General features: G+C 51.2%; 1 protein-coding gene across 3 annotated transcripts in view; it reads left to right on the forward strand.

Annotated features, from left to right (window-relative positions):
- Positions 1-3,697: 3,697 nt before the first annotated feature.
- Positions 3,698-26,735, forward strand: part of LOC101175137 (histone deacetylase 4) — a 34,108-nt gene continuing 11,070 nt past the window's right edge. Inside the window, exons 1-8 of one of the 3 annotated variants that reach the window (XM_078930390.1) lie at positions 3,699-3,715; positions 3,821-4,082; positions 6,128-6,392; positions 13,106-13,174; positions 18,566-18,858; positions 21,322-21,472; positions 22,159-22,282; positions 24,008-24,126. In XM_078930390.1, the coding sequence (XP_078786516.1) occupies positions 6,371-6,392; positions 13,106-13,174; positions 18,566-18,858; positions 21,322-21,472; positions 22,159-22,282; positions 24,008-24,126 (778 nt within the window). In that variant the 5' untranslated portion in view covers positions 3,699-3,715; positions 3,821-4,082; positions 6,128-6,370. Of the gene's footprint in view, positions 3,716-3,820; positions 4,083-6,127; positions 6,393-9,172; positions 9,387-13,105; positions 13,175-18,565; positions 18,859-21,321; positions 21,473-22,158; positions 22,283-24,007; positions 24,127-26,735 lie in introns of those variants that run through there. The other 2 variants (XM_078930398.1, XM_023949147.2) reach the window with 2 other exon arrangements.

The raw sequence follows: 26,735 nt of genomic DNA on the forward strand, positions 1-26,735 counted from the left end.
CCTTTTTTCAGAATCTAATAATATTATTTCTTAGACAAAAAACTTCTTTCTTTTAAAAAAGTTTCAAATCTTTGTTTTTGTCACATGTCAGAGGAAAATTTGAATTAATGAGAAACATTGAGTTGTAGCCCCGCCCCTGATATTTACTTTTTTGCCTGTAATACCCGTTCAGACCACAGGGGGCAGCACCGCGGCCCCCAGCTGTTCCAGATGCTCTAAACGGGTTTTTGGCTGCAAAGATCAACAGATTTTTCCTAAAGCATGACGTCATCAGGCATCAGCAGATGCTGTTTATTAGTCCCCTGATGAAGAACACCGTCGTTGTTTTGCTGCTTTGCTGCAGATGTTTTCACTGAGCAGAGCTCTGCTGACAAAAGTCTCTCACCTTTATTTAGGACATGAATATGTGTGTGTGTGGGGGGGTTACTTTTAATTTTTTACACAGAAAATGTCTCCATAGTAAAACAAAAAAAAAAACAAAGTCTCGTTAAAAGTAGATGAAGAGGAGGGAACGTCTGCTGTGAGGAGATCAGCGGATCTCCTCGGATCTGGACCCGCAGGTGAAGCCTCCTCCTCCTCCTCCTCCTCCTCCTCCTCAGAGGAGCGGCGCTCTCCTGATCCAGACGTCTGTTCTGGACTCTGAACGCAGCACTTCAGGCTGACGGCGTGCGTCAGTGTGGGACGCTCCACTCTGTGGAAAAACACAGGCCCCTCCTGAGGCGGTGAGGCGTGGAAACATCCACTCAGACCCTCCAGACCTGCAGATTCATGAAGGCTGAGCTCAGACCTGGAACGTCTGGACCGCAGCTCAGAGGCTGCATGCAGAGGCTGCAGGGTCTCTGCATGCAGACTCTGACCTGCAGCTCCTCAGACCTGCAGCGTCTGACGGGAAAAACCAAATTCTGTTGAGTCAAAAACCGTTTTAGTTTGAATTGATTTAAAATCATCCTCTGATGAAAACACTCAAATTCATCTGATTTCTGTTAGAAATCATAACAAAGTCAGGATTTTCTTTTGTTTGTAGTTTGTAAATCATTTTAGTTTGAGTGTATTTTGGTTTTATAAAACCCATTTTCTGTCATCATCTTCCTCATCTTCCTCATCCTTTGTGTTGTTTTTCAGTCTCACTCCGGTTTTGAGACACTTTCTGTCTTTACTGGATTATTTCTAAACACAGAAAAGGGTTTTTCTGCAGTTTCTGCTCTGCAGTTCAGAGGAGCTGAAATCGTTTCAACATTTTAAACATTTGGTTCCCGTGTTTCGGCGTTCGGGGTGGCGTCTTCATGAGGACACGCCCCCTTCAGACCAAAACTCAGCCAGCAGGTCTCCAGGCAAAAAACCACGACACTTCCTCCTCCAACCCCTGAACATGAATAGAAAGCCTCAGGTTTTATTCATGGTGAACATCGATTCTGACTCCACCCACAAGATGATGTCAGAGGGGGGGGGGGTCTGAACTGTGACAGATCTTCTTAAAGGCAGCTGAAACCAGGACACATATGTGTAGAGAGTGTGACCTTTGACCTGCAGCGACAGCAGAACCAACGAAGCTCAGTTTTCCGGGTCATGATCTTCTCCGGTTCCAGACGGTCAGACCCTCCTCCGGTCCGCAGCGCCGCCTGCCGCTCAGAGGTGCGTCTGTTTGCCAGAACTGGGGGGGTCGGCGCTTTGTGAGGCGGCGAGCGTTGTCCACATCCACTCGTGTGGCCCGGCGCTCGCTGGGGCGACAGCTTCCTCCCCAAAACCACTAACAGCCACTTGTGTGCGCCGTGCAAGTGGTCTGGGCCGCAGCCCGTGTGATGTGTCTGCTGAGGTCGGGGAGGCCCCCGCCCGCCGTGGCCCCCGCCGCTCTGGCCTGTTGACTCTGCAGCCCAGAAACCAGGTGTATTTTGGGAAACGCCATCACTCAAGACCTGCCCCCCTGACCAGAGCTCCCACAGCAGAAAGCCCACAGAGGAGACGGCATGGGGAAACCTGAACGAGCTGCTCCCCGCTCTGACTTCACGGCTGTGGTGGAGCGTGCGCCCGCACACACACACACACCGCTGTGTTCAATCCACATCTGCATCAGCAGAAGTGCAAACAAAGCAGCAGATGTGCAGGAGAGACTCTGAGTGCTCCACTCCTGACCGCTGAGTCTGTGGAGGAGGAGGAGGAGGAGGTGAAACAGGAGGAGGTGAAGCAGGAGGAGGTGAAGCAGGAGGAGGTGAAGTTAGGTTTCTTTAGCCCAAAAAGCCCCAGATCCTCAGAGGAGCCCCCCAGACCCCCCTTCCTTACATAACCGGAGCGCCACAGCACATCCACAAAGTAAAGCATAATCCTCCGTTGCCATGGAGACGGCTGTCCCGACGGCCCCCCCAGACTCTGAAGTAATACTGACCCCAATTAATAAATGTCAGAGCAGCAGCAGAAATAACTGAAGGAGGCAGAGAAGAAGAGAGCGAACGCCTCTGCTGCCCACGTGCCTTTGAGCAGAGCACCGAACGAAACCATCAGCAGGAGATGCTCACACCCGCCCAGGTGACTTCTTCTGGTCTGCAGATGATCCCAGAACAAGTTACTTTTAGAGTAATCTATTACTTCCACTCTGTTACTTTGAAGGTACTTTCTGTGTTGAGGACGCAGGATTTCATAAACATTAAAAACAGTGACAGAAACTTTGGGCTCATTGGTAAAGTAATAGATTACTTTTACTATGAGATGCTGCCGATACTTTTGTTGATGTAATCAGTAACTTAGAGGACGGAGTAAACGCTGAAACTTTGACTGAAGGCCTTGAAGACGAGCCGCAGGAGGAGGAAGATGAACCAACAGTCTGTGTAGAGGAATGCTTCATCCGTCAGTGTCTGAACTCAGAAACGTGTTTGTGTCTCTGCAGACGCTGCATCTTCATCCTCAGTCATCCTCAGACAGCAGATCTGCAGGAACCACAGAGGAAGACCATGAGAGGAACGGATGAAGAAAACCAAACACTGTGGAGCAGATTCAACACATCCTCTGTCTCCATACGCTCTTTCATCATATTTTATGCTGCGGATTCAAACCCTTCACCTCCCAGTCCCAGGGCAGACACTCTACCACTAGGTCACTATAAACACAAAGCTTGTTTTTGTTTCTTTTGTCTAGTGTTGCTGCTGTGATATTAACATAAGATTTATAGGAAAAAGAGAAGTTATATTCATTTAAAACACTAAATATTATTGATGATCCATTGACTGATTTATTGAACCAAAGTGATCAGAAAAAATCATTTCAAGGTTTAATTGTTGTCAAAGGGTTCCAAACCCAACCCTGTGTGGTTTTCTAGGACAAAGTTTCTGCAGAGCGGCAGGAGTTCATCACATGTTCACGTTGTGGGCGGGGTCAGAGTAAGCCCGCCCCCTTCCCCATCATCCATATGTTTACAGGCTAGCTTACAGCCCCCCCCCCCCGACATTTGCTTTAGCAACATCAGTCCGGTTCTGATCCAGATTCTAGGAAAACAAAGACGTTGTTGCATGGATGACCAGAAAGGGGCGGAGCTTGTGGCCCCGCCCAGTGTCTTTTCTACGTCATGAATACTTGAGTTTGTCTTTTCGTCTGCTCCTCAAGCTTTTGACTAAAGGAAAACTTTTTGTTTTCCTCCATCATGAAGAAAACCCCCAAAACTCTGTTTTCAGAGGACTCCATTGTTGGAGGTCTGGAGGTGATTGACAGGTGTCACTCAAACTCACAGGTGAGACTTTTACAGATTTCAGATGAAAACACAGACTCTGATTGGTTAAAAACGGTGTGTTTGTTTATTTACGGTGACGTAATTGATTTTTTCCCGTTTTGTCAGAGCGGGGTACCGGGCCGACCCCCCCTCCGGTACCCCGCTTTGGGCCGCCCTGGCAGGAGCCTCCTGACCCCGCCTCTGCACGCAGGGGCGCTCCGAGTGACGCGGGGCTGGAACAAAAATCCAGTATGGCGGAATCTGTCAGGAGATGATTCTCTCTGCCGCCCCCCCTCCGCGTCCCGCGCTCACACCGACGAAGCTCGCGGGGCCCGACATGGCGCAGACATCGACCCGGCACGCGGACAGGACGGCCGGCCCGCGGCAGGTGAGCACGCGCCGTCCGTGGATGTGGATCCGGCGGCGCCGCTCTGATGTCCACGCAGGGATGCGGCGCTCGCGCGGACCCGCCGGGATTCGCCGCAGCCGCGTCCGGCAGGAGTTTCGCGGCGGGTTCGGGGTTCGTCGGGGGTCTGGTTCGGGTTTGTTTCGGCACCGGCGGGGCGGAACGGAGACGGAAGGCGCGGGGCTGTGGTTCCGTGCGGGCGGGAAGCGCGTGGGCAACAGGGAGGAAGAGACGGCGCTGTTTGTTATGCCGATTGTTGCCGAGCTATTTTTAGCGCGCGCGCCGCGGCCGAGCCTTCGGGCTGCTGCGCGGCGGCGCCGCCTCGACACTTTCCGGCCTCCTTCGCCCCCCCGGGGGGGACCGGGGGAACGGAACCGCGGGCCTGCGGGAGCGCGTTTGCGGGAAAGAGCTGCGGGATGGGCTGCGTGATTCTCCGCATGCGTCAGTCCCCCCCTCCCTTTTTTTGTGAATGGGGGCGCCCGCGCTGGGGCTGGAGTCCGCCCCCCTCCCTATGAAGGAGTCCGCACTTTATGGGGGGGGGGGGGTAAACTTTTTTTCGGGGGGGGGGGGTCTGTCTGTCAAGCTGCATCAAACTAACCGTTTTAGAGACAAAAGCTACGGATGCTCACATTACCCCCCCCCCCCCCTCCAGACGGATGGGATGCCCTGGGACAATAGTGTTGTATTAAGCCCCCCCCCATGACACACTTGCCCCCCCCCCCCCCCCCCCCCATCCTTTCCTTGCCTTTCCATCACAGTGTGCGTTCGCTGGACACTGACCGACTTTTTTTTGGGTGGGGGGGGGCGATTCATCCTGAGGCTGCACTGTCTGGCCCTGTCGTCTTGACAACCCCCCCCCCCCTCCTATTTTAATGAACACACACATGTGGGTCCATCCCACTTCAAAGAGCCAACACACACACACACACACACAGCACTACCATCACCCCCCCATCCTGCTTTACCCCCGCCCCGGGCATGATGCCCCCCTCCTCCCGGGGCGGGGGCGGTACCGTGATCTCAGCTGAAGGAACCTGACATGTCAGACGGTTCCTTAGACTGTTTTTTCTATCTCAAGCTTAAAAAAACACAATAATCTCATTTATTTTATGTTTAGACCAAACTTTATAACATTGGGGGGGGGGGGGGGGGGGCAAAATGCTAATTTAGGAACATTTTCTTTTTTTAAAACCACTTATTTCTCTCCTGGGGCAGAAAGGTTAAGTTTATGGGGTTTGGTCAAAGCCCGACACTTTGACTTCCTGTTTGAAGCTCATTCAGAAACAGAAGTGGGTGGAGCCTCACCAAGGGACCACTAGGCGGCGTGTAGAGCGCACCAATCGATAGATGACAGACTCACTCAAACCGCTGTTCTTCATTCCTCCTCCATGGTCCGTGTTCAGACGGCTGGACTTCCGTGTTTACGTCTCGACCAACGCTGAGTCCCTGATTGGTCTAAACCGGTTTGACCTTCGACACGCGTTCGGGGGTCGTGTTATTTTCATGTAGAGCCCGGAAACGGGCCGTAAATGTTGCTGTGAATGAACGTGGGAGTTTTGGATGCAGAGGTCCAGAACGGGCATCCATTATGTTGGAAGTGGAACCCGCGGTTCTGATCCCGGTGTGAACATCACAGATCCGGATCAGGACCAGCAGGAAGGAAGCCTTTTGGCCTCACTGGTGAGATGCAGATGGAACTGTTAATAATTATGGAGGCTTTTAAAAATGTGTTTGTTAAAGATCAGGAAAAGTGTTCCAACATTATTTTATGGATCTACGAGGAAAACTTTTCAAAACATGAATTCTCCTTTGGTGTGATATTTTCAAAATAAAAGCCTCTGGTTGTGACTTTATGAAGGCTCCAGGTTTGGCTCCAAAGGTCCATCAGTTCACTTTCAGATGAACACTCCCGGAATAACCACGCGGATAATCTACATAACCATCATCTGCGCCGCTCATCAGCTGATGCCTCAGATTATTTTCTTAAACGGCAGCGCTGACACCGTGCCCCGGGTCTCGTCTGGCAGGTTGATGCTTAGAAAGCTGCAGTTGTTGACCCGTCAGGCTGATGGGGATTGGCTGGACGTGCGCTTCCCGTTTCCACGCGACCCGGCCGGATTTGTGGCGTCAGCCTGAGCCAGAACACGGACCTGAGCCCACACTCGCCCCGCCGCCACGCCACCGCCTGCACCCGAACACGCCGCACACCCGCCACGCTCTCTGAGGCGCCCGCTGCTCCGTCTGGACACCCGTTCACCCACCTGTCGGCCATGACGTCCCACAGCCAGCAAGGTAAGACCACGCCCCTTTTCACACACATCTTTTCCTCTTAAATTGTTCCTCTGGCTTGTAGGAACAACTTAATGGTTATGATGTAAAGATTATTCAAATTCCATCCTAACGTTGCCATGGAGACTGAAATGAGATCGTGGAGCCTCGTCCTCCAGCTCTGACTGGAGCTTGGAACCACACGGGGATCTGCTGCTGCCGTGGACCCATGAGCATGGCCTCAGGGGCAGAACCCCCCTCCCACGGCTGTTTATTAGCTTCATGGAGGGGGGGTGAGAGGATGAGAGGGAGGTGCTGCGGGTTCCTCCTCGTTTTTATGAGCGTTTGTCAGAAACTGACCTGCGTTTGGTTCTCGGGTGAAGCAAGCGCATCAGTAAATACGTGGACTCGTCCGTCCTCTGAAGCGGTTCCTGAACCATCTTCTGATGAACACGTGTGATCAGTCGGGACGCCGTCGGCGCCACCAGACGCCTCCTGTGGTCGGAGCAGCGGGTGGAGCCCTGAACCTGCCGGCCCTCGCAGGGCCAAGCGTTCTGGCTCTGTTTCCCACGCTGCCCTCTGTCGCCTCTTATCTCCTGCGATGGGAAGTAGAAATTCCCAGGTGGAGGCTCCTTTCCCACAGAGGAGCTGGGGGGCGTCGGTTAAAGTCCGCAGTGGCGTTTGTCCCTCCCCAGCCTCGTTGCAGGGTTCTCACGTGTTCCTGAAGGAGGCCTGAAGGCAGAAAAACACCTGCTCAGGAGCCGGACACGTGACCTGAAGCATCGCTCCCACTGGTGGGCCCTCACCTGACGGGAAAACGTCCCCCCCCCCCTGTAATCTGTCAATGAGCTCCACCAAAACATTTTCTGCTTTTACAGCAGCGGCTGCAGGATTTTCAGATTAAATGTCGTCTCATGCAAATCTCTTCCCAGAACAGAGAAATGTAAAACCCTTTGTCGGGTTAATATTCCCAGAACCAGAAGTGGGGGCAGGATGATAAGACCCCCCCCCAGCAGGAAGGCTGCAGGGTTTGCATGGGAGGGATTTGTCAGTGCAGGAATATCTGCACATGAGCCCCCAGACTTACATTTTCTGCAACTTAGTGCAGCAGCGTGTGAACGTCAACAACAGGATGAACTGATCTGATCCAGTAGATCCAGACCATTTAGTGGATCCACTAAATGATCTGATCCAGAACAGATCCACAACATTTAGTGGATACTGATCTGATCCAGAACAGATCCAGAAGATTTAGTGGATCCACTAAATGATCTGATCCAGAAGAGATCCAGACCATTTAGTGGATCCTGAACTGATCTGATCCAGAACAGATCCAGATCATTTAGTGGATCCTGACCTGATCTGATCCAGCAGATCCAGATCATTTAGTGGATCCTAAACTGATCTGATCCAGAACAGATCCAGATCATTTAGTGGATCCTGACCTGATCTGATCCAGAACAGATCCAGATCATTTAGTGGATCCTGAACTGATCTGATCCAGAACAGATCCAGATCATTTAGTGTATCCTGATCTGATCCAGAACAGATCCAGATCATTTAGTGGATCCTGAACTGATCTGATCCAGAACAGATCCAGATCATTTAGTGGATCCTGAACTGATCTGATCCAGAACAGATCCAGATCATTTAGTGGATCCTGACCTGATCTGATCCAGAACAGATCCAGATCATTTAGTGTATCCTGACCTGATCTGATCCAGAACAGATCCAGATCATTTAGTGGATCCTGAACTGATCTGATCCAGAACAGATCCAGACCATTTAGTAGATCCACTAAATGATCTGATCCAGAACAGATCCAGACCATTTAGTGGATCCTGAACTGATCTGATCCAGAACAGATCCAGATCATTTAGTGGATCCTGAACTGATCTGATCCAGAACAGATCCAGATCATTTAGTGGATCCTGACCTGTGCCAGAGCTTAAAGTGGGATTCATTTACACTTTCAGCACAGGAGGGGGTTGAATGCCCCACGATGCTTCAGTCAGAGCTCTGGTTGAGGGTTCGATTCCCGTCCTCTTTCCTTTTTAAACCAAGAGTTGAAAAAGTCAGAGAAACTTTAACGTCGGTAGAAAATAAGTCCTCAAACTTCTTTCAGGTGGACGGTTTTCTTAGAAGTCCACTGTCCTTCCAGGAACTGCTGCCGTGTGGATGATGGACGGGGGCAGGAGGGGGCGACACCATCAGGCTAAAAGCGTCTCTTTATTTGTGAATGAGACGGTCTTTAAATGACAACACAATGAGCTAAAATCAAACATTGACGCATTCCAGGAACGCTATCGCACAGCGCCGCAGCATAAACGGCGCTCAGATTGGATTTACTGCCTTATTTTGCAGCATTTGTGGGGGCGTGAAGCCTTTTTATGGCTCTGAACCAGAGAGGTTGACACACTGCTGCTTTCCTCGAAGGCTCGCCGGTTTCTAGGTTACTGCCGTCCGTTTCCAGGTTTATACGGCGTGGAGACGACACGGCTGTAATCATTAACAGGGGGCCGTGCATCGCAGAAATCCTCCTGCAGAGAAGGGGGCGGAGCTCTGCAGGTTTATCTCCAGCTTTGTTCGTGGTCAGATTTACAAACGGCGAGGAAAAAGCCGGGATTGGTTTTGTGTGCGCCGAGCGTTTCCTGTTTGCTTCAAGGTTACTTCCTGCTGCTGCCGGCCAATCAGCACGCCTGAAGCAGACAGGAGCAAAGTGTTTTTTGGAGAGGTTTCCCTGGAAGAGATGCCCCCGCCGCCACCCGTCCCACGATGTCCCGCCCCTCCTTTATAGAGCGGCGGGCTAGAGTGAGTTAGAGTGAGATTGTTTTAGGCGTCTGTGAAAGACCGGATCACCTGCAGGGATCTGGGGATCAGAGCCGGATCTGGAAGGAAAGTCCAGACTTTTCCAGACCAGAACGCGACCTTTCAGCATAAAAGCTTCTCTGGTATTATTGTGAAGTCCTGGGGGGAGCATGGCGACTTCCTATTTCACCTTCCTCACCTGTGGATCAGGTACTTTGAATCTGACCTATTTTTGTAATATTCAATGATATTTAATTGAATATTTGTTTAACTCTGCTCTTTTATTTTGTTGATTTAACTCTTTAGCTTCTTTTTCCTTGTTTACTTTTGTTGGGTTTTACTCCTGGGGGGCGCGTATCACAGCACTGTTTAGGTGAGCTGCAGGTGGATTTGCCTTTTATTACACCTGTCAGGTAGTGGGGGCGGAGCCTCCTGCTCTTGTTTTGCTTTAAGACACGGAAAGGGAACTCTTCCTTCATGTGTGTTTCTGCCCCCCCCTCAGTGATCTTTTTTCAGTCTGCCGTCGGTTCTGCCTAAACCCCCCGGGGGTGAAAGGGTTAAAAGCTTTCACTACAATACAGAGAGCCGGATTATCCGGAGCTATTTTTAGACGGCAGATATGTGCACGTGCACGTGCACATGTGGGGCACAAACGGTCATTATTATGGTCTGTTCTCCTCACGGCTTGATGCTGTTCACATCCAGGGGGGGGGGACGGCGGCGGCGTGCGTGACAGCGGCGTGTCGGTGATTCCGTGTCACTTTGATGCTCTCCTGCAACCCGCTGGTTGGAATTGGGGGCATGATTGCCCCCCCCCCATGCTGAACATTTTCTTCAGGGAACAAATCCGGGGGGCGGGGGGGGGGGGCCTTGTTCAACCACTGGCCCTCCCGCCACACACAAGCGCCACTTTGTGTGCAAATGACGCTCAGCCGCTGCCGGCCCGGAGCCCCTCCCCCTCCAGACCCCTCCCCCGGGCCCCCTTGGGGTGGGTGTCCCGCTCCCGGCTTCTAATTGGTGTCCGGACAAAGACGGCGGCGAGCGAACATGAGCTGATGGAAGCGGCGGGGCGCGCCCTTTGTTCCCGCCTCTTTTGTCTGGTCCCGGTCCAGAAACGGGACGCGCCGTGTTCTGCCAACAAGCTGTCTGCAGCAATTATGCTTTACACTGCTGCCCCCCCCAGCCCGGACCCGCCGCCTTTTGACACGGGGGGGGCCCTGGAGCTGCAGCGGGGAGGACCGCGGTTACCCCAGCAGTTCACGGAGAACCGCTCCTGCCGGAACGTGGAGGAGAAGGAGCGTGCGGCGGCGGCGCGGCGGGGGCCGTGTGTGCGGCGCCCGCATCAACTGGGGGGTGTTTGTTGTTACAAGGCAGCCATGCGGCTACGCGGTGGACACTCATTAAAAAGCGTTTCATCCAAAAGTGTTCAACCACGTGACTGCAGCGCAGAGCAGAGCGCCTCCTCTGGAAGGAGGAGGAGCCTGTGGGAGGAGGAGGAGCCCCCCCCCCCCCCCCCTTCAGAGGCAGACCTGTCAGCGTCTGACAAAGCTGGACTAGAAAGTCTTCTCTCTGAGTGAGACTCTGCAAACGTGTTCAGAAATCCTCCGTTCAGCGTCAGAGTGGCGTTGGATTCATCAACCACAGCTGCACCTTCAGCTGGAGGTTGGCGTTTGTCTTCCTGTACGGCAAGCCGGCTGGGTCAGAAAACTCCAGGGAAAACCCCGTCAGCAGCGCCATAAAGCCTCCAAAACGCAGTTTATGTGGGTCTTTGGACACATGAGGGGGGGGCGTAGAGAGCTGTTCCTGTTTCCCTACTAGAACACGCATGACCAGCAGGTTCTAGGGTTCAAAAAGAAACTTTGTAAGGCTTCAAACGTCGTTCGTTTGAAGGCTTACAAACTTTAAAAATTGATTTTACCCAACTAGAACAGACATAAAAATGCAGCATTCTGGTGGGAAAAGAACGTTTTTGAACGCCGCATGTTTAAAAAGTCGCATGTGATGTGAAAAAAAAACATGTTTTTTCCTCCTAGAGCCGTTTTAACGGATGTTTTTGAAGTGACACGTCTTTGGACTCACTAGGCAGCTACAAAAAAACGTTTTTCTCTGCCAGGCTGCACGTAAAGAGCGGCGTTCTGGTGTTTTATGGCGGTTTCTGCTTGCCGTACGCCGCTCTGTTGGTGTATCCCTCATTTAAAATCCAAACTCGTCCTCTATGTTTGAATCCAGCGTCAGGGGGCACCCCTTCTCTGCCATCGGCCCCCGTGACGTCAACCGCTGCCCTCGGGAAGCCAATTTGTGCCCCCAGAGGAAGAAGGCTCTTGGGGGGGGGCGTGTTTGATTAATGGTTCCTGTCGGGTTCACCTTGATGGCCGGATGAGGCCGGAGCTCCTTCCTGTCTGGCACGCGGCGGGAACGCCTCAGAGGACACGCCCACATCTCACTTCTGTGGAGGACAAAGCCTGGACTGTCACTGAGGGGGGGGGGGCATGGTGGAAAGGAGACCCTCTCCTCCTCACTCGCATGTTTTCAACAGAAGTAGCTAGAAATGACTCGGGGGGGGGGGGGGGGGGGGGCAGGATCTATTTATAGCCTGGCATCTCCCAAGGATCCAAAGGATGGGGGGAGCTGGAGTCAGAGGGGGGGGGGCTGCTTGGTAACTAGGCTACATCCAAGATTGATGCGTCGTTATTGGTGCAGGACGGAGTCTGAGGCTGCTGCTGTGTGGGTGTGTTTGTGTTTGTCTGTGTGTGTGTGTGTGTTTGTGTCAGTGTGGGTGTGTGTGTGTGAACACACCTTTGCCCCCCCCACACACACACGTGAGTGTCAGGTGTCCACGTGTGGTTTTGGGACAGAAAGCTGATCCACTTTGCCTAAGTGGCCGCAGACAAAGACCCCCGCCGCTCTAATTCCCGCCGCTGAAGCTGAAGGCGTGAAGCTGCCGCCGCCAATTTGCGCCAAAAGTGGCGTTGAATTACCTGCAGGCCACAGGTGTCATGGCAGACACGCGCGCCTCATTTCAATTGCAAACTTTCACCGCGTGTCGTTTTGAATAGACCGGAGATGGGGGGGGGGGGTCACCCTCCCGCGGTTCTAACGAACTCTGCTGGGGTGGGGGAGGGGTGGGGGGATCCTCACCCAAAAAACATTTTGCAGGGATTCATGGACGCCGCCATCCGACTGAGGAGGAGGAGGAGGTGTGAGACGAAGACACAACCATCTGTGTGTGTGTGTGTGTGTGTGTGTGTGTGTGGATGTTTCCATGTGTGTGCGTGAGTGTGTGTGGGTGTGTGTGTGTATGTGTGTGTGTGTGGGTGTGTGTGTGTGTGTGTGTTCAGAGCTCCAGAAATAGATCAGGCTGTTTTTTCCTCGCTTTTATTTCTTCAAAGGGATTTCACGGCGGGGGGGGGGCGCGGCCCGCCGCTCAGCAGCGCCGCCGCTGCTTGAATACTTATGAATCAGGTGGCTGGGATCACCAAACAGAAATGCTTGGAGGAGCGGCGCTCCTGTTTTCGTGCCCCCCCTCATGCATCTTCCTCCTCCTCCTCCACCCCCCCCCCCCCCTCCTCCTCTTTTTATAGCCACGTCTTCCCGCGGCTCGCAGCTACAAAAGCCTTTTCATGTTGCCACTATAATTACAGCCTACACACACACACACACACACACATCGTTGTGTGTGTTGGTACGTGCGCGCTCACTGCATGTGCTGACACACAAACGGCTGAGCTATTTTTACCTCCTCCTCCTCCTCCTCCCCCCTCCCTCCTCTCCATCTCCTGCTCCGCTGTTCTAGCCACACTGGCTATGCTGAGCCCCCCCCAGCATCCTCCTCCGTCCTCACGTGCTGTGACCCCCCCACCCCCCCTCACAGAAGCCCGTCCCCATGTTGCGGACCATATTTGAAGCAGAATGTTCTCTTCCTCCGACAGAGGGAATTCTGGGAAAGGAGCCGCCGCTGGAGGTGCTGAAGACGTCTGCGCTCAACCACATCCCAACAGGTAGGTCGCTCCTCCGTGCCGCACGCGTGCAGACGTGGTGTCCGTGCTGACTGCATGCCGGGAGACGCCGCTCCTCCTCTTTAGCTCCTCCTCTTTAGCTCCTCCTCTGGAGCTCCTCCAGGCTGGAGAAGGAGCTCGGCGGCTCCTCCTGAGCTCCGTCTCCGGCCGTCATGAGGGTCAGCGCTCCTCTCTGAGCGCCGCAACTTCTGCAAGTTCAGCCTCCGACCGGCTGTGGGGGGGTTGCCGGTACTCCTGGGGGAGGAAAAGGCTCTGAATCGCTGGTTTGTGCTTTAATGGACTCCAGTGAAAGTGATGATTAATCAGAGGAGTGAGGAAAATGAAAAGGCAGCAGCAGGAGGAGGAGAGCAGAAAGGGGCTCGGATGGAGGTGAGGTAATCTGAAGGAGGAAGGACAGTGAGGTCATGTGACATGTGAGTCCAGGAGGAGCAGCTCTGAGAAGTTGGGGTTCTGCTTGTGTCGTCTTCGCGCCTCCGGCTCGGATGATGGAGGTTCCTCCCCAGAGCGCCTCCATCTGATCTCCTGAAGATCTGTTGTCTCGGATACGGAGCTCCTCCTCCGGATCCTCCTCCTCCAGATCCTGCACCGGGGGGAGTGGATGCAGAAGCCGCTCTGGTCTGGAGCAGCTGAAGGAGGAGCCCGCTCCTCCACAGACGTTGTTACCTCCTCATGTCAAACCAGAGCTTCTCCTCCTGGTTTATGCCGTTTCTATCAGGAGTTACCAGGAGCTGGGGCTCACTCCACGGCCTGCACCTCCAATAAGACCCCCCCTCCTCCTCCTCTCTGCATTGTCTGGTATAAATAGATCTGCAATTGGAGCCAGAGGAGTTGTAAACAGATTGTGGGGGGAGCAGAGCCTGAGGAAAAGGGCAAGCTGAAGGAGTGAAAGGAGGAGGAGGAGGAGGAGGTGACGAGGCTTCCGCATGGATCCTCTCAGAGATCAGCGTTTCATCTGCAGAGGTCAGGTCCTCCTGTCTGGATGTAGGGGGCGTGGCCTCACAGCGATGACATCACACCTGTCCTGCAGGGAACAGCAGGTGCAGGTCTGAATCCCCGTTTTCTCTTTGGAAGTTGCAGACGGGTCGGCGCCAGAGGCGTCTTAACGTAAATGTTCTGAGGATGGAGGACAGAAGGAACATTTACTGACTATTGTTTATTCTAATGGTTGTGAATCCGGGGAAGACAGAAAACAAAAGCTGTTTGGAAAATATCGTATTTGGTACGTAGAAAACACGCTGGGCGGGGCCACAAGCTACCGCTAACGTCAGGTTGGGGTTGAGAGGGGCTGTAAGCTAGCAGGAGAGAGAGTAAACAGACGGATGATGAGTTCTGCTCTGCAGAAATGATGTCGCAGAAAACGGCAAGAATTATCGTTATGAAAAAACCACGGGAACGTAGATCCACAGATGATCAGAGAGTGACCTGAAACGCTTGAAACAACGTCACGCCGCGGTTGCTTCGGGTCAGGTTGCGCAGGAGCCCGTCTGCGGGGTCCGTCTGCATTGGCCTGTCTGCAGGGGCCCGTCTGCAGGAGTCTGTTTGCATTGGGCCGTCTGCAGGGGCCCGTCTGCAGGAGTCTGTCTGCATTGGGCCGTCTGCATTGGCCCGTCTGCAGGGGCCCGTCTGCAGGGGCCCGTCTGCATTGGCCCATCTGCAGGAGTCTGTCTGCATTGGCCCGTCTGCAGGAGTCTGTCTGAAGGGTCCCGTCTGCAGGAGCCCGCCTCTATTGGCCTGTCTGCAGGAGTCTGTCTGCATTGGCCCGTCTGCAGGAGTCTGTCTGCAGGAGCCTGTCTGCAGGAGCCCTCCTCTATTGGGCCGTCTGCAGGGGCCCGTCTGCAGGAGTCTGTCTGCATTGGCCCGTCTGCAGGAGTCTGTCTGCATTGGCCCGTCTGCAGGAGTCTGTCTGCATTGGCCCGTCTGCAGGAGTCTGTCTGAAGGGTCCAGTCTGCAGGAGCCCGCCTCTATTGGCCCGTCTGCAGGAGTCTGTCTGCATTGGCCCGTCTGCAGGAGTCTGTCTGCAGGAGCCTGTCTGCAGGAGCCCTCCTCTATTGGCCCGTCTGCAGGACCCCGTCTGCAGGAGCCCTCCTCTATTGGCCCGTCTGCATTGGCCCGTCTGCAGGAGTCTGTCTGCATTGGCCCATCTGCAGGAGCCCGTCTGCAGGAGCCCGTCTGCAGGAGCCCGTCTGCAGGGACAGAGACTCCGCTTCACCTGAAGCTAGTTTGCGGCCACATTTGTTTGGAAAATGCAGGCAAATTCTGAGGGTGCAGGAACTCAAGCGTGTGGGATCAGACTGAGGCGGGAAGAGGAGAGATGGTTATTAAAAGCAAAGGGGGGCGTGCAAGTAAGGGGGGGGGAGGAGGAGGCGCACATCAGGGTTTTCCTTGGCCTCGGAAACAGGTTGGAGCGCAGAGAGGAGTGAGAGGGAGCGACGGATTCCTGGAAGAAGCTGCAGAACAAACAGACTGTGATGTCAGCAGAGGGGGAGGAGCCAATAGGGTGACTCCCATCTGGTTAAAACGGGGAGCAGAGGGGCCAGAGGGACAGAGACCGGGAGCGAGAGGAGACGAGGAGGAGCAGGAGTGTGCTGGCTGGAGTCTGAGGGAGAAAGAGGAGGTGCATGAAGGAAGGAGGCCTGTGACAGAGATGTGAGGTTTGTGCGCCTCCTCCCTTTGTGCAGGGGGAGGTGTGTGAGGTTTTTCTGTTTACTGCAATGAACGTTTCCTTGAATCGGTCGTCGTCTTTCTAAAATTAGGAGGAGGTCTGATGAACAGACGGAGGGCAACTTCAACTAAAAAAATGCTAAGTCGCAAAAAAAAGAGCAAAAAAAAAAAATAGAACAGATGAAAATCAGCTAAATTACCCAAAAGACAAACGTTAATTTAGTTCAGGAACTTATTAGCTTAAGTGGTGTAAAAACGTAAAATTCTGAATTAGATTAAACAACAAAAATGTTCAAATATCTAAACAAGTTGCTGATCAAAGTAAATAAAAGGTTAAAAAGCCTCATTAAGGCCACATGTGGAACAAAGTGAAGATTGTGGAATAAAAGTCACGTAAAAGTGATGATCTTCATGAGTTAAAGTAAAGTTTGATGTTTCTGCATGAGTGTCCTCACTAAATACAAACCATGAGACTGAACTGACCTAATAATCATAAATAATTCCACCAAATCCTCCAATAACAGAACACAGAACCCTTTGAACTGACTGCTGATGTGAAAATGAGGTTAGAAACAGAAACCAAAGCAAAGCAACACAAAGAAATCAGGACATGTTGGTACGTTCCACTCAGCTCAACCAGAGTCGACAGAGACGTCAGAAGTGTTACGGCGAGCTCCTCACAGTCCGTGGAACGGCGGGGAATCTGCGTTTCAGGCGTCTGCCTTCTAGACTCTCTGGGTCACGTTTTACGCTCAGCGTACAAATCCTGCAGCCATCGAACGCGCGTCAGAAGTTCAACCGTTCAAACTCTGACCAATCGTGGACTCAGATGTGGTAGTGACGTGTGGATGGCGTCCCTTTAAGTGACTGGCGTATCAATAGTTGGTGGCGTTCTTGGATGCCGAGTCGTCTGTTTGAATAGAGCAGCGAGAGAGCGAGATCCACTCTTCCAGCCGTACGTGCACGCTCGTGTAGCGTCCAGCGTGAACGCCGTGTACTGAAAGCGTGTTCAGGAGCTCCTCCTTCTGCCATAGTCCCAACTGTCCTGGGGGGGGAGGGGGGCGTCTGCAGGTAGAACACGGTCATACCAGGGGTCAGTTCCATTTTCATGACGTCACATGAGGAGGCCATACGAGCCACAGCGGTGCTCCCGTAACCATGGAGACGCCACCAGGTCCAAGGCTGCCCTCTTTGCTTTTTGATTCATTTATAATTTTTTAAAATGTATTTTCTGTCTGCGTCCCAAAACGAACAAACTAAAAACCAGATTTGTGGCTTTAACTTTTGAAAAGCCCTGAAGAAAATGGTTTTGGGCTTCCCCAGAGTTTAGAGGCAGCCGCTCCACCGCAGACCCGGACAACCTGAAAACCCACATCCCCCCTTACGGGTCAACCCCCCCAGGCTTCAAAGACCCTGCAGAAACGGCCCACATTTGGTGTTCAGCATGAAAAACGGCCACATCACAGCATCTTAGCGCTGATCGACTCTTTGGACTCAGACCTCAGACATCAGGATGTGACTGTGAGAAGACGACAGGAACAGAAGCAACATTAGAGTCAAAGTGAGGAATTTAAACGTTTCTATGACGACCAGAAAAGCAGGAAATCCGCTTCCTGTTGGGAAACATGTAAAGTTTAGGTTCCCTTCGATCCAGATGAGCTCATAGAAACGTCAAAACCCGCCGTCCTCCAGTCGTAGGGAGGTGGGACCCCCCCCTCCCACATGTGTTGCTGCTGGTCTCCCATGGCACCGACAGCCACGTGGGGGGGGGGGCTGCCCGCTGATCCGCAGAGGAAGTTGGGTTTGTGAGTGTTTAGGCGCCATACGGTCTTGACAGTAAGTGAAGCTATCTGGACGCACAATTACCGTTAGCTGCTGCTGACGGCGGCGTGCGGCCCAGGAGCCCCTCCCCCGTCCATTAGGACGCTCCTCTGCAGACGCTTTATGGCTCCATCGCCGTTTTCCTGCAAAGCATCTTCACGGCAAAAAAAAAAAAGTGCAAAGTCGCAACCACTTATGTGTGGGGGGGCTGATGCCTGCAGAGGGAGGGGCAACCAGGAGGAGGCTCTAGAGCCTCAGAGGGTTCGAGTCCTGCTTCCTGTTGTAAACATGGAGGTCAGAAACAACAACGGCTGTTCAGTGGCGATGCTGCAGACGCCTTTACTTTGGAAGACAGAGGGACACGTTTCTTTACCGTTTCAGAACCTTTGGATTTTGGCTACAAGCTTCATGAGAAGGCGGATGGCAGAGGGACCATGATGTCTGTGACGACGGAGTTCATGCAGTAAAAACACCGATTATTAGACAAACACCAGCAGGAGAGAGACCCACATGTGTTCTGGAGGGAGTGAAGGATCAGATTACATCTCTGTTCCATTGTTCAGGTTAATGCTGATGGACATTTGAATATTTGTAAAGAATAAACAGTGTTTTGGTTTGTTGTCCATTAGAATCTTGAGGAAACGTTTAGGTTTATTCTTTTGCTGAACGTCTACTTCTCTCTTTTTACTCTTTTTGTTGTAGATGTTGATCCGTTCTTGATTCTTTTCATAAATCCAGGCATTTGCCGTCTCTTCATCTCTGTTTCTGCATCTTTTTTCCACATAATCATGATTTTTTTCCATCTTTGGTGAGTTTTATTTCACATGAATGAAGCAGCAGAGGCTGCATGAACGCTGAGTGCTCCTCATCCTCTGCTCTTCCTCCCTGCAGTGGACATCAGCTCGGCGCTGCCGCTGCGTCTGCCTCCGGCCGCCATCCCCATGGACCTGCGCGTGGACCACCAGGCGTCCCCCCCTGGCCAGCAGTCGCCCGGGCCGCTGGGGGGGACGGGGGGCCAGCAGGGCGCGGTGGCGGCCTCCATGCGCGAGCAGCAGCTGCAGCAGGAGCTGCTGACGCTGAAGCAGAAGCAGCAGATCCAGCGGCAGATCCTCATCGCCGAGTTCCAGCGGCAGCACGAGCAGCTGTCCCGCCAGCACGAGGCGCAGCTTCAGGAGCACATCAAGGTGAGACCGTCCTCCCCGGGACAGAACCGCAGCTGCAGGCGGTGGGCCCAACCAGAACGCCATGAAGCTCGGCGACTGAGAGCGGCGGCATCAACGCCACTCAGAGAGCAGCTGCAGAGGAAGAAGCGCTTTAGCTTCACGTTCCTCAGAGCAGAACATCGACCCGATTGGGTCGTTCTGAAGCCTGACATTAGCCATCCCACGGCACAGGCATCCCATAATGTCTGGGAGGCCAGTCTTCCAAGGATGTTTTGTGCAGGAATTGAACAGGAGCCGCAGCTCCGGTTGGAATCCCGTATGATAGTGACGGAGATGATCTCGTCCACGCCTCTGGGAGCAGATAGGATAAAAACACTCTGTTAGAACTGCCGCCGCCTGGCGAGCACGTAGAAACGGGGGGAAGTCAGCGGGCTGCAGCACTTCTCCTGGTACCTGGGTCGGGTCTGGCTCCTCCCATTCTCGTGGCCCCGCCCACCTTACCCTCAGTTGTCAGTCTTTTTTTTTAAATAAAATGTTAACGTTTTACTTTAAAACGGACAAAACTCCAGAGAAAAGGTTTGTCTGTAGGTTGTTGGTTTGTCTGTAGGTTGTTGGTTTGTCTGTAGGTTGTTGGTTTGTCTGTAGGTTGTTGGTTTGTCTGTAGGTTGTTGGTTTGTCTGTAGGTTGTTGGTTTGTCTGTAGGTTGTTGGTTTGTCTGTAGGTTGTTGGTTTGTCTGTAGGTTGTTGGTTTTTCTGTAGGTTGTTGGTTTGTCTGTAGGTTGTTGGTTTGTCTGTAGGTTGTTGGTTTGTCTGTAGGTTGTAAGTTTGTCTGTAGGTTGTTGGTTTGTCTGTAGGTTGTTGGTTTGTCTGTAGGTTGTTGGTTTGTCTGTAGGTTGTTGGTTTGTCTGTAGGTTGTTGGTTTGTCTTTAGGTTGTTGGTTTTTCTGTAGGTTGTTGGTTTGTCTGTAGGTTGTTGGTTTGTCTGTAGGTTGTTGGTTTGTCTGTAGGTTGTTGGTTTGTCTGTAGGTTGTTGGTTTGTCTGTAGGTTGTTGGTTTGTCTGTAGGTTGTTTGTTTGTCTGTAGGTTGTTGGTTTGTCTGTAAGTTGTTGGTTTGTCTGTAGGTTGTTGGTTTGTCTGTAGGTTGTTGGTTTGTCTGTAGGTTGTTGGTTTGTCTTTAGGTTGTTGGTTTGTCTGTAGGTTGTTGGTTTGTCTGTAGGTTGTTGGTTTTTCTGTAGGTTGTTGGTTTGTCTGTAGGTTGTTGGTTTGTCTGTAGGTTGTTGGTTTGTCTGTAGGTTGTTGGTTTGTCTGTAGGTTGTTGGTTTGTCTGTAGGTTGTTGGTTTGTCTGTAGGTTGTTGGTTTTTCTGAAGGTTGTTGGTTTGTCTGTAGGTTGTTGGTTTTTCTGAAGGTTGTTGGTTTGTCTGTAGGTTGTTGGTTTGTCTGTAGGTTGTTGGTTTGTCTGTAAGTTGTTGGTTTGTCTGTAGGTTGTTGGTTTTTCTGTAGGTTGTTGGTTTGTCTGTAGGTTGTTGGTTTGTCTGTAGGTTGTTGGTTTGTCTGTAGGTTGTTGGTTTGTCTGTAGGTTGTTGGTTTTTCTGTAGGTTGTTGGTTTGTCTGTAGGTTGTTGGTTTGTCTGTAGGTTGTTGGTTTGTCTGTAGGTTGTTGGTTTGTCTGTAGGTTGTTGGTTTTTCTGTAGGTTGTTGGTTTGTCTGTAGGTTGTTGGTTTGTCTGTAGGTTGTTGGTTTGTCTGTAGGTTGTTTGTTTTTTCTGAAGGTTGTTGGTTTGTCTGTAGGTTGTTGGTTTTTCTGTAGGTTGTTGGTTTGTCTGTAGGTTGTTGGTTTTTCTGAAGGTTGTTGGTTTGTCTGTAGGTTGTTGGTTTGTCTGTAGGTTGTTGGTTTGTCTGTAGGTTGTTGGTTTGTCTGTAGGTTGTTTGTTTGTCTGTAGGTTGTTGGTTTGTCTGTAGGTTGTTGGTTTTTCTGTAGGTTGTTGGTTTGTCTGTAGGTTGTTGGTTTTTCTGAAGGTTGTTGGTTTGTCTGTAGGTTGTTGGTTTGTCTGTAGGTTGTTATTTGAGCTCCGCTTTAGATCTTTTTTTTACCTGAGAGACTCCGGAAGAGGTTTAAGCCTCCACCTCCTCTGCACCTCCTCTGATCCTCCTCTGCACCTCCTCTGATCCTCCTCTGCACCTCCTCTGATCCTCCTCTGCACCTCCTCTGCACCTCCTCTGATCCTCCTCTGCACCTCTTATGATCCTCCTCTGCACCTCCTCTGATCCTCCTCTGATCTTCCTCTGCACCTCCTCTGATCCTCCTCTGATCTTCCTCTGCACCTCCTATGATCCTCCTCTGCACCTCCTCTGCACCTCCTCTGATCCTCCTCTGCACCTCCTCTGCACCTCCTCTGATCCTCCTCTGCACCTCCTCTGATCCTCCTCTGCACCTCCTATGATCCTCCTCTGCACCTCCTCTGATCCTCCCTGGCCTCCTCTTGCAGCAGCAGCAGGAGCTCCTGGCTCTGAAGCACCAGCAGGAGCTGCTGGAGCACCAGAGGAAGATGGAGAACCACCGTCTGGAGCAGGAGCTGGAGAAGCAGCAGCGGGAGCAGAAGCTGCAGCTGCTGAAGAACAAGGAGAGGGGCCAAGAGAGTGAGTCAGAGCAACCCCCCCCCCCCCCTTTCCCCAGTAACCCCGCCCCTCTAGTTTGGAGCCGGCGAGCGGCGGTCGGGGTTTCCTCAGGAAGTTCATGAAACTCCCTCACATCTGACAGAAGAAGAAGAACACGAGAAGATGAAAGACGTGTTAGTCTGTCTGTGTGTGTGGGTGGGTGTGTTTTTGTGTGTGTGTGTCTGTCTGTGTGTGTGTGTGTCTCTGTGTGTGTTTGTGTGTGTGTGCTGTCAGTTTGTGTATGTAAAAGCTGTCTTAATAATTACTATTTTCTATGCATTAACTACATGTTAGTTAACATGTTCATAAAGCCTTAATAATGTCTACAGTAATCAATACTTCTATGTTATTTGGAGCAAATAAGGTTTGTTTACCCTTAATAGAATAGATAATAATTATTTTACTGTAGTTAATATAGAATGAATTGATCATTTATTGTTAAGTTCAAACACTGAATTCTTATGGAAAGTAAAGAATAAAACTATAAGTTAAATGATGCTTAACTATGCAGTTACTAACAGTAACAAAGGGACCCTCATTATAAAGCCTTTCTGTGTTTCCAGAGCAGATTTCTAACAGACTTTATTTAAAATATGAAAAGTAGAATTTAGAAAAAAGAAAAATAACATTTTCCTGTTTTTCAAACCAATCTCCCGTTCCGCCATCAGGCGCCGTGGCGAGCACGGAGGTGAAGATGCGTCTCCAAGAGTTTGTCCTAAACAAGAAGAAGGCCCTGGCCCAAAGGAGCCTGAACCAGGCCGGTGTCCCCAACGACGCCCCCTACTGGTACCGGTGAGGAACTGCACTTTAGAAAACCCTGAAAATATCTGAAACATTTTAAAAATGCATCAAAAAGGTTGAACTCTTTTTAAAATCATTCAAAACGCCTAAAAAACCTGGTTTCAAAGGTTTTAAAATCTTTTTTAAATCACTTTAAAAGAGACAATTCAATTCTATAAAGTCTTTAAAAGTCCTTTCAAAAGCCTAAAAAGCTTTAGACGTGTTTTTAAAGAGCTGCAGTTGAGCGGGAAAAGAAAATTTAAGCAAAGTTTTAAAAAAATTGCCAGTAAATGAACATTTTTGGACAATCTTAAAATTAATGTCTTTTGGAGGCCTAAAACCATTTTTTTAGTTAAACTTCAATTTTTAAAAAGTAGAAATAATACTTTAAAAAAAGCTTAAGATCATTTTGAAAAGCTTTAAAAATGACTTTTTGGAAGCTTTTAGAGAAAACAGCCTAAAACCTTTTTAAAAAAGCAAAACTGAAAAATATTTATAAAACGAAATGTAAAGATAAAAGAACCTTAAAACATTGAAAACAACATTGAAAATATATATTTTTAAATGCAAACCAATATATTTAAAAAGCCTTAAAAGTCTTTGTTTTCAAAGGTAAACCGACGTTTTTATAGCGTGTTGTTCATGGGACGCGTGGCGTCTCTGATGGTCGAACGACATCACCTGGCCTTTGTGGTGGACGCCGCCTCTGTCAGCGGGTTCACGCGTGCACACGGAAAAACAAAGATGGAGGATATTGCAGCGCGATGACAGACTCTGAGGCCTTGAGGCAGCCTCCGTCTGCAGGTGTGCACACCTGTGAGGTGATGATGACTGCGGGCAGATGCTGCAGATGAAGGCAGTGACAGTATTTCACCAACTTCTAGTGTTTTCCTGATATTTCTGTCCACAAGTTACATTTTAAAAGAGTAAAAGAAGCAAAACCTCTAAAGTCTTTGACAGTTTCCTCCAATGAGTTCAGACTTCCCATAATGCTTTGCAGGATTACTTTGTTCTTTTCTTTTCATTTGATCGGAAAAATTTTCCGATCACACGACCTGAAGCTTCTTCCAGCTATCCAGGAGTCCAATAAACGCCACGAGGGGCGGGGCCTCTTATCTGCTCCATTCAGCCTCACGGTTGAGTTTCTGTGTGTCTCCGTGCTCAGATAACGTTATCAGCATCTGATTGGCCTCCAGGAACTGACTAAAAGTGACTACATAGACTTAAAGGAGCGAGGGGGGGGCACCCTGAGCCCCGCCATCTGAAAAACCTTATTGATTTAATGGAAGTTGGTTTGATTCCACAGCGTATAATAATCCTCAGTCCAGAAGAAGCTGGAAGGCTTTTTAATGAAATAAAATGTCGTGGGGGGGGGGCACATACCTTCATACATTCAGATGGCTGCTGGGGGATCAGGTCATCGCTTAGATCATTTTGGTTCAGCAGATCGTTTCTTTCAAAGTCTTTATGGGTTCTGGTTTGAAGAAATGATCCAGAATCTCATTCCTGATCACTAAAATTATCCAGAATCTCAGAAAATGTTTTATTAAATAATGTGATCCAGATCATCTACTCTGCTGCGTCTCCCAGTTCCAGAGAGTTCTTCTAGACTCTTGTAAATAGAAACTCCTCCTATGGTTTCTGGCAGCAGGAGCAGCTCGGCTGGACTCGGTCCTGCGTGTGGTTTTGGTTTCTGGAGATGCTGCGCCTCCTCTCACTGATGCTTCTGACCCACAGAAAAACCCAGCACAGCTCTCTGGACCAGAGCTCCCCGCCACAGACCGGCGTGTCCACCTACAACCACCCCGTGCTGGGCGTCTACAACCCCCGGGACGACTTCCCACTTCGGAAAACGGGTACTTCCACGCGCTCTTATTTTGACGTCCTGCTCTTGTTTTGCTAGCAGACTGACAGTCAGAGGAAATTGAACTCTGCAGACTCCGTTCTGGTTTCATTGAGTCACATGCACATTGGGGGGGTCCTACAGCAAGGGGACATTTTCATTTTTAAACATCTGGAGTTCCTCAGGGCTTTGTTGTCGGCCCCCTGCTTATTTTTTCTTTCCAGTCCTCTCAAACAGTGGGAAAGGAGCATTTAATGCCCCGCCCCCTTGTGGTTTTTATCCACTGATGAACGTTCTTGGTGCAGATTAGAAGAGCGGAGATGATTTATCTCCAGGTTCTTTGGCTTCTTTAGGGTTCACAGAGTGTCGGAGCCTCAGCTGCAGGTTTCCTGGAGGTTTCCTCTTTCCTCTGGGTGTTTTTGTCAGCCGTGTGTGCGGCCGTGTGCGCGCTCGCCGCGTGTGTGTGCGCGCCCGCCGCGTGTGTGTGCGCGCCCGCCGCGTGTGTGTGCGCGCCCGCCGCGTGTGTGTGCGGCGGTCGTCTTACAGTGCAATTATTCACTTAGCGTGCCGGCGGCTCGGCCGGGCCCTGTTGACTCTGAGCCTTTGGGCTGCCGGCCACAGCGGCTGGTGTTCGGTTTAACGGCGGCCCACACAAACACACGACACCTTAGGGGGAAAGAAGGGAGAGGAACGTAAAAAAAGAGGATAAAAACTTCTCCTTTTTTCCAAGTGTTGTAGAGATTGAGGATTAGAGTTCAGGAAATCAGAGCTGGTTAATGGGATTAAACCTAATCAAGCAATGTCACACAATTTACACCCCCCCTCCAAGAAAACCAGACTCTTAGTGGGGATGGTGTCCGCTGGCGGCTGGTTTCTGTGGGGCTGTTGTGCCACCCGGGTGTTTGCCCCCGGCGCTGACGTGCTTTGCGGGTTTACTTATGGTAATGGCAGCTCCGTGGAGTGTAGAGCCTCCTTTATGCAGCGCTCCTGCACCCCCCCCCCCAGAAACCTCCTGCAGTTCCTGCGGCGGCGCATCCGACCCAGCCCCGCCTCTCTTTCCTAAGAACTACAAACAACACAAAGAAAAACCTGCTTTTATTTTGTTTTATTCCACAGAGCAGCTCCTGCTTTTCAGGTGAACAGCTTTTCAAAATAAAGTTCGCTAAGGGACAGGAAGTTTTCCCGATTCCCATCGATTGATTGACTGACAAGTGCATCTCTGATGCGGTTACCACGGCGACCCAAATAGGAATTACACCACGACAGGTGTTTGTTTTGGCAGGAATGCAGGGGGGGGTTGCGTGACATAGGAGGCCTCCGTCAGCTGGAGGTCATTGACCTTCGTCACGCAGGTCAGAGTCTCACAGAAACGGTGGGAAAGCGTGGGGCTCGCCGTCTCGTAAAAGCGGGGCGTCCTTGGCGCAGATTCAACTGCACACAGGCGGATGGGCACGGGGGCGGCGCTTCAAACCCACAGTGGACGCAGAGCAGCAGCCGACTGCAGAGCAGCAGCCGACTGCAGGTCAGCAGCCGACTGCAGGTCTGCAGCCGACTGCAGGTCAGCGGGGATGCAGAGCACTCTGTGGTTCCCTCAATGCAGCGTTTGTGGTTTCATGCTCCCTCAAAGCCTCCATTAAAGTGGAACCACTCATGTCTGCTGACGCCCAGATCCTCAGTTACACAGTTTCACAGCAACAGAAACACGTTTGACCATTTTTACACTCAACCCTCGTGACATGGACGCCACGTTCCTGCGTCTCACAACCAGGAACCAAAGTTTATGACCCCAGAAGAACAGAGCATTTTTGTCTCAGCGATTGATTCTGAGAAAGTTATCTGTCTTGGACGCCGCTCGATCTGGTTCTGGTGGCTGTAAACTCTATCAGGAGCTTTTTTTAGGTGAGTGTTTTTTTCTCTGAATGATCCTGATAGCTCTTACCTGGAACCATAAACGCACCACAGAGACACAAAACAGGATCCGCATATGCAGGCTGAGCTGTCTGCCTTCTGAAAGTCCATCAGCCTGACCCTGTAGGAAACGCTGTGACTTCCAGATTGAACTGCAACCAGAAACCAAAGCAGCTGGAGCCAGGTGCCAGATCCTACAGACGTCTATAGAAATAAACAGCTGTCATCCTATTGGTCAGCAGAACCGTTCTGGATCTGCTAGCTTCATCTTCTTGATAATCCTCTTTTTTTAAAGAAGTTCTTCAAGTTATAAACTGACCAATCAGATGCCTCAGTAGAAGTAGCCCTCTGGCCCCCACCCCGACTGTTGGAAATGTTTGATTGACAGATTCCACGAGCCCGCTTTCCACGAAACGGGTGTGGACTTCCAACAAGCTCACCCCTGGTGGGAGTGGTTGCCATGGAAACGATGACTCTAACATGGCGCTCGTCCCGCCGCAGCACTGATGCCGATGTGGGCGTGGTCTTTGATTGACAGCTGGTCATCAAACCCCCAGCCTCAGAGAGGGGGGGGGTTACTGTACATTGTGAGGTAGAGCGACCACAGATGAATCAGACAGACTCTAATCACATTCAGTTATTTACGGTTGAATAAAAAGAAGAAGAAATGACAGATTCGCTGCTTATTTCCACCAGAACAGCAGCCGTAAAACG

This window comes from Oryzias latipes, chromosome 2, assembly GCF_053564925.1.
Source record: "Oryzias latipes strain Hd-rR chromosome 2, Olatipes_Hd-rR_3.1".
Lineage (NCBI taxonomy): Eukaryota > Metazoa > Chordata > Actinopteri > Beloniformes > Adrianichthyidae > Oryzias > Oryzias latipes.